The sequence below is a fragment of the Vicia villosa genome, unplaced genomic scaffold (genome assembly GCF_029867415.1).
Source record: "Vicia villosa cultivar HV-30 ecotype Madison, WI unplaced genomic scaffold, Vvil1.0 ctg.000045F_1_1_1, whole genome shotgun sequence".
In the NCBI taxonomy this organism is placed as follows: Eukaryota; Viridiplantae; Streptophyta; class Magnoliopsida; order Fabales; family Fabaceae; genus Vicia; species Vicia villosa.
Genome location: NW_026704977.1, coordinates 572,643 through 580,380, shown reverse-complemented (window position 1 = coordinate 580,380; position 7,738 = coordinate 572,643). Strand labels below are relative to the sequence as shown.

The 7,738-nt window shown below is 36.4% G+C and overlaps 1 protein-coding gene and 1 non-coding gene across 2 annotated transcripts; one reads left to right on the top strand and one right to left on the bottom strand.

The window, feature by feature from the left end:
* Window positions 1-2,775: 2,775 nt before the first annotated feature.
* TRNAN-GUU (transfer RNA asparagine (anticodon GUU)) lies at window positions 2,776-2,849 on the bottom strand. The gene has a single exon. It is a non-coding gene; the product is annotated as a tRNA-Asn (tRNA).
* A 1,026-nt stretch (window positions 2,850-3,875) lies between these two features.
* LOC131622859 (uncharacterized) lies at window positions 3,876-5,669 on the top strand. Its single transcript, XM_058893880.1, has 3 exons — window positions 3,876-4,461; window positions 4,799-4,877; window positions 5,126-5,669. Exons 1-3 carry the CDS (start codon window positions 3,876-3,878, stop codon window positions 5,667-5,669), a joined length of 1,209 nt encoding a protein of 402 aa, XP_058749863.1.
* Window positions 5,670-7,738: the final 2,069 nt, after the last annotated feature.

Below are 7,738 nucleotides of genomic sequence, written 5' to 3'. Positions count from 1 at the left end.
CATAAATTATTGTAAATAGTCTTATAGAAGTATTTAAAACAGGTAGTTTTTACCTAAGGAATAATAATATGTAGATAAAACATGATAGCTTACCATAGAAGTTACATGGGAAATATGAGACGTCGTTAGCCCCTAACACACTAAGGGAGTCATCTCGCCTCCACATACGGGAAAACTTGTCCTTCCAATACTTTTAGTGATTCACTACAAGAAAACAGCATTTTAGCGTCGTCCAGAAGCCTTCGCTAACAACAAAAAAACCAACGTTAATAGGTTTTAGTATCGCCCTAGTGTCGGTGTCGGGGCGGTCTCCTTAAAGCTCGAAGCTAACAGTAGCGTGAAGCCGGCGCTAATCTAATGTCGACCTTAGTAGACGCTAAAAAGACACTACCCATGATCCATAGGTCTATGCTAATACGAATTTAGTGTCGGCTTTTAGCAACTCTAATGGCTGACACGTGGCGTTATGTGATTGAGTTTCCCCTTAACACATAAACATTAGAGTTTCCTGTAGCGTCAGCTTTTAGCGTCTCTATAGTGTGCCACGTGAAGATACCCATCCACCCTTTGTCGGTTTTTTGGTGTAAAGAGAGAACAAAGACTCCCAAGCCTAACTATCTAGGTCCTCACAGACCATTTCGAAGGCCATGATATTAGCCTAACTATTAAGGAACAACTAGGAAGGTGAAACATTGAGAACTCGTAAGACCTCTATTGAAAAGGGGAAAAAGATAAAAAACACCCCTCATATCCTTGATGAAAGGGGGGTAGAAGTGGAAGTATAGAGAAGGATGATCAGAGGAGACGGACGTGGTCGCTCTCTCTTACAGCAAACAAGCCTCCATAATAACTCGGTCTTCATCCTCTGAAGAGGAAACCTCCATTCCTGGTCAAAAATAAGGAATTTAATCATCGAAATTATAACACAATCCAATATCTTTGACGAACTTGGACACGAAGGATGGGGTAGACATTGTCTCTTAGTTCTTGAAAAAATAGTAAGACTACAAGAAATCACCATTGCCGATAAAGGGCAAAACTAATAACCTCAAAATACACGACCGTACACTTAGCCCAAGCCTTATTTTGAATGTTTTTTCACACACCTTACTCACTAGAGAAAGCGAGAGAAAGGGATATTCATATGTTGAAGAAAGTTATGAACGAGGAACTAGGAGAGAAGAGGAGTTGGGAAGTTCAGATGAGTTTGGAGAAGTGGGGAGCAAAATTGGACAAATAAAATGAAAGAAGAAATATTTTATCAGGGGTTTGAACCATAAAGGATCCTTTAGACTCTCCCATAATTTTGAAAAAACTCATCACATTTCTGACACGTGCCACTACCGTTTAAGGTGTCAAAAAACAGACCATTATTACTTGCATTAAATGGAAGTAAACTTGACCAGCAGAATAATTGGTTGATATTCCCAACTGATCTTTTTAGCTAATCAAGAGACATTTATAAGGCATTATGTAATTAAAAATATCGTTTTCAACTGAGGTACTCCTCCTAAGCTTAGGGACTCACCTCTTGATAAAATCGCCTTTAACTCAGAAACTCGTCCCAAGTTAAGGGACTCGCCACTTACTAAAAATTTGTCATCCATTGAGAGACACGCCCTAGGACGAGATACGCATCTCACAAATGAAAGAGACCTTGAAAACACTTTTCCCTTAACAAAGTTTTTATTATTAAGGGACTATGTAGTGTTATATTTGTGAGAGTCCTAAATAAGAGCAGCACTGACGTCCTAATCTCGGAGAAAGTCGCTTAGGCGATGTCTGCATAGGACAGAGGGGCTCGCCCTTGGCACAAGTGACGTGTATAATATTGTTGGTAAGATGAAAGGAAGTCCACCATGATTCCATGAAGAAAAGGTGGTCAACAACTTCCTCTGGTCATGAGGGAGCGGTTGTCTCCCCTAAGGGTTTCCTAAAACCCTAGGCTCAAAGCCTATATAATTTCCTCTCCTCCAACAAGAGAGTGGAGATCTTAAGTCATATATATCACGCTACATACAGAGTCTCTCACCTCACGCGAGTAGGTCCTCTAAACCTCCACAAAATCACCATCATACAGGGCTTATTGCCGTTGTGGGCAAGCTCTAACCATTATACAGCTTAATATAGTTACTAAGGCCTCTAAGTATCCCTGCCCTTGTAGGGGTAACACGACACTTGTACATTTTGACCAGTACATATTACATTCCTTAATACATGTGAAAAATACCAAAAAGACTTATAATAAATATACAAAGGTAGTAGTTGTTAAGCGTGATTGTGCCTTTGAAAGTTGCACCAATATATATTGCACATGTGATTGTTAGATGTGTCAATAAGAAGCTGAAATAGGGAAACGTGTAAGCCACATTGAGAACTCAAATAAGCAGTTGCTAAGTGTGATTGAGTCTTTTTGGAAGTTACACCATCATTAATAAGGGATTTAGGATATTTTTTATTTTCTTTTGTTTATTCTTTTCTATTTAATCATTAATTTATTGTATTAATGTTTGTAATTTTTTTTTAGTGTTTATCAATATTTTATTTCATAAAAATCGACCATTTTAATATCCTTTAAAAAGATTATTTTTATATCAATGTTAATAATATTAAAACAAAATTAACAAATATATTTAATTATTATCAATAAATTGATATTAATACTTTAACTTAGTATATTGATGCTTTAGGAACACTAAAATTTTAAAATCGAAATATGTTATATAAGTTTGTATAACTAATAAGATAAATATATTTATGAGGTAATAAAAAAATCGCTAGAAGGAGGGGTTGAACCTCCGACCTTGTGGTTAACAGCCACACGCTCTAACCAACTGAGCTATTCCAGCTATTTTGATAAAATTTAAGTAGTTATATATATATATATATATATATATATATATATATATATATATATATATATATATATATATATATATATATATATATAGAGAGAGAGAGAGAGAGAGAGAGAGAGAGAGAGAGAGAGAAAAATGACACATAATCTCCAACATTTATTTTAAAATCTAATGGTTCAAATTCATTCTCATGTTTTCAAATAAAAATGTCATTCTTATATGATACGTCCTATATATATATATATATATATATATATATATATATATATATATATAGAGAGAGAGAGAGAGAGAGAGAGAGAGAGAGAGAGAAGTTATAAACATTTTCAAAAGGTACTCATTAACAAGATTTATTTCACGTGAACACACGACTTTGAGAGGACATAATGGAAAGAGAAAAACAAAAAATCTATGAGAAAGGGAAAAAAATTGCATAATCAACTATCTCAAAAGTATCAATTGTTAACCACCGATGTCTTTCAGTTACAGATTTAGAGGTTATTCGTTGTAATGATATTTTTTAGAGAAATTATGATTCAGGGTGGTGGAAGAGATTTAGAATCGGGCTTGTTTGCTTGGTATCATAGGCGGTGGTTCAGATGCTCATTATATCGAAGCAATTAAATGTAAGGAAAATGCTGATAGGCGTAAAAAGAGTGTCAAGGATGCGATTAAGGCAAAGTCTCGATGATTATTGTGTCCTATAATGTTCGTGGGTGTGGGGCAGTGAAGAGAAGAAGTTTTTGTAGTTTAATTGTTCTACTCAAAATGATGTGTGTTTTATTCAAGAGTCTAAGTTGCTCAATTTTTCTAAGTTTTAGGTGGAGGCTTTATGTGATAATAAGGAGATTGTGTGTTCTACTCCACCCTATTGATACCATTACTTTGTGGAAGCCAGGGTTATTTACCACTATTTCTAGTTTTGTTGGGGAAGGTTTTCTTGGTCTTCATGTGTGTTGGCAAGATAAAAATGTATATTTGGTTAATATTTATGCTTGTTGTGTTTTGGCTAAGAAGATGGAGATATGGAGTAGATTAAGGGTTTTGAGAAATCAATTTTTGCTTGGTGATTGGTGCACTGTGGGTGATTTTAATGCGATTCAGATGGATGGTGAAAGGAAGAGGGTTAGTGATGGTATCAATAGGGTGGAGTTGAAGGATTTTAATGACTTTATTTTGAGTATGGACCTAGTCGACATTCCTGTTGTGGGTTCTAAGTTTACTTGGTTCAAGCTTGATGGTAGTGCTTGTAGTAGGTTGGATAGGTTTTTGGTATCGGAAGGTCTCATTGATCTTTCGAAGTTGGAGTGTCAGGTGGTGGGTGATAGATGTCTTTCCTACCATTGTCCTATATGGTTGAATGCGAGTTCGCGTAACTGGAGTCCTAACACTTTTAAACTTTTCAAGTGCTGGTTTGATCATGAGAAATTCATTCCTTTTGTGGAAGTAATTCGGTCTAATGCGGTGATTTGGGGTAGAACGGTGTTTATTCTTACTAAGAAGATAAAGATCCTCAAAGCTAAATTGAATTTTTGGAATAAGGAAGTAGGGATGTTATCGGTCCGGTCCGGATATTTGCTATCCCGAGAACCGGACCGAAATAGTAATCGGGTAAATCCTGACCGGACCGAAACTGTGATGAATCATTTATTGGGACCGAAACCGAACCATTACTTCGGATATCCGACAAAAGTATCCAATAAATATCCAATATAGTATCCATTTTTGGTATCGGATAAAAAATTATCCATTCCCGGACCGAGTAACATTTTGGCCGGTCCATTCGTCCGGTTCCAATGGACCGGTTCTCGGGTGGTTTTCCGGTTCCATAGGTCTAATAACAGTCCTATAAGGAATTTTTTGGGATTATCGATTTGAAGGTTGATAAAGCGGTTAGTGTTCTTAATTCTCTTGACTCTTTTGTTACTAACACTTCTTAGGATTGAGTTTGGAGGTGTCCGAGTCTAGGAAGCTTTCTTCTAAGAAGGTGTGGGATTCTATGTTTAATAGTCTTTTGAGGTAAAAATCTAGGTGTCAGTGGATTTTGGAAGGAGATGCCAATTCCAAATTTTTTCATAATTCATGAGAGGAAAATTTAGGAAGAATGCTATTTTGTGTCTCAACATGGGGGGTGGTAGGAGGCTTATGGAGGTGATTGATATTAAGGAGGAGATCAAGAGTTATTTTTGGAAGAGGTTTTCCGAACCGTTTCTTAATAGATAGGTTTTGGATTGGGTGGATTTCAATTCTTTGTCGAATGCGAATAGATCTTTTCTTGAAGCTCCCTTTCTTTTGGAGGATGTTAGAGAGGTTATGTGGTTAAGCAGTTGTGATAAGAGTCCGGGTCCAGATGGTTTTTCTCTTGGTTTTTTTAAAAAGTGTTGGGTGTTTATGAAGGATGAGGTTGGGAATTTTGTTAATGAGTTTCATAAGAACAGGTTTCTTCCTAAAGCGGTTACAACTTCCTTTATTGCTTTGATTCCTAGGACGGATAATCCGCAAGACATTGATGAGTTTAGGCCTATTTGTCTTGTGGGTTGTTTGTATCGTCTCATTTCTAAGCTTTTGGTAGCTAGATTAAAAGTGGTTATTAAGAAGTTGGTTTCTCCTTCTCAAACGGCATTCATTGAAGGGAGGCAAATGGTGGATGGGGTTTTGGTTTTGAATGAGGTGTTGGATTATGCTAAAAGGTTCAAGAAGGAATGTTTAGTGGTGAAGGTGGACTTTGAAAAGGATTTTGATTGTGTGTCTTGGGATTACTTGTGTTACATTCTTTCTATAATGGGTTTTGGTCTTAAGTGGTTGTTCTAAATGGAAGCGACGATTTTTTCTAGTTTGTTATCGGTTTTGGTGAATGGTAGTTCTACGGGTGATTTTATGGCATCTAGAGGTGTAACACCCCTCTAATACCCCACGGTAATTAACAAAATTAAATCAGAGTAAACATGCAAAGGGTGTCACAATTCAAAAATAAAAGAAAACATACGTTCGGCATATGCCATGCATTCACTGAAACATCTGAATTATAACTCATTATATAAAAATCATGTTTACACAGCGGAATCAAATCATCAAGTCAACATTACATTGTTAATGTATTAGACTTCAAATAAAATAAACAATAGAGTTAAAATCGAAACTCAAAACATCGCGTTCCCAGTGTTACATCTATCAGAGCATGACACCGACACAACAACTAAACCGACTTATGAGCTAATCCTCACCAAGTCGAAAGCAGCTATCCTCAATCTGAAAATGTCAACAGTAAGGGTGAGTCTCATCACAGTTAACAAATGTTATTGCATCTTAAATAACAACACATCATAGTTATATTATTCACCCAATTTCATCATATTCAGATTATCAGGAACATCTATCATTTACACAAACGTCAACAAAACACATCTTTCAAACAGACAATCATACTCAACATTAATTCAACAAAACATACAACCAACACGTCATCAATATTTATAACACTGGAATACTTCCAATCATGTTATAAAAGTATGCATATGTATGAACTGACACTATGCATGTGGTACCAACCTCATCAAATGGGAATAACCCATGACCGATCCAACATCATCAAGATACGGCCCTGCCAGCACAGATTCCACACAATGGGAATCATGCCCTTCACTGATCCAACACACCCTTATGGATACAGTATCATCAATGCACATGAATGAATGCAACATATACAACATACTTATACCATCGTCAAGTCTAATGAGTAACATCATCAAATACTCATTTCATCATCATCATTAACATCATCATCATCATCAAAGTATGTTTATATACATTAGCATCATTCAATACAATCAATCATCATCATCATCATCATCATTATTAAAGAACACACATGTACCCACATCATTCCAAAACAAATCAATCAACATCATACAATTCTCTACAAATCATCACATCATAATATTTTCAAAACAACATCTTATATTGTCACATTTCATCATATATGTCAACAATACATCGTCCAATCAAACAAATCGTCACATGATTAATATTTCAACATAGCATGTATTTAACACATCTCATCACATATATGTACAATACATCATTCATCAAGAAATAAAATCATATTTAAAAATTATTGAATTCACACCTCATTTCATCATTTAAACACGTAGGCTATCTTATAAGATTCATCGTGCTCGAAACGGCACTAAAAACGGACCTACGGTTCGAAAGTTACACATCATTTAACTCTTCCAAGAAAACAACTAACGCTACAGCACGCGGCGCAACCAAAGCTCGCGGCGCGACCTGAACCACAAAAACACGTTCGCGGTGCCAACCTATGCACGCGGCGCGGAACGAGAAAAAGTTACGCCTTCGCGGCGCCAACACGAGGACGCGGCGCGAACTGGCGATTTCGCAGACTATCGGGTCTGCGTCAGATCCTGCGATCTGACTCAATCTGAGTCCAAAACTGACTCTAAACATCATATGCAGGCAGTTAATCATCAATTGCATCACTATTCATCATCACACACCAAAACAACACATAATCAACCAATAATCCATGCAATTTTCATCAATTCATAACCTCCTTAAACCTAACATATGATCCAATTGACTCAACAACATCCCTAATCAATATTATTATCTAAAAACACGATAATAGATGATAACCAGAGAGTCCCCCCTTACCTTAGCCAAGAGTTCTTGATCTTTGGTCCTCTTCCTCTTTGGTTCCTCTTTACGTTCCTCATCCCTTCTCTTCCACTTCTCATTTTTCACGTTCTGACTCCTTTTCTCATTTCTCAATTTTCCTTATTTTATGAAGCATAACATTTTAATTAGTAAAGGCTTTACTAACATAGTACCCCCTCTTTACTAACACCACACTTGGCCCA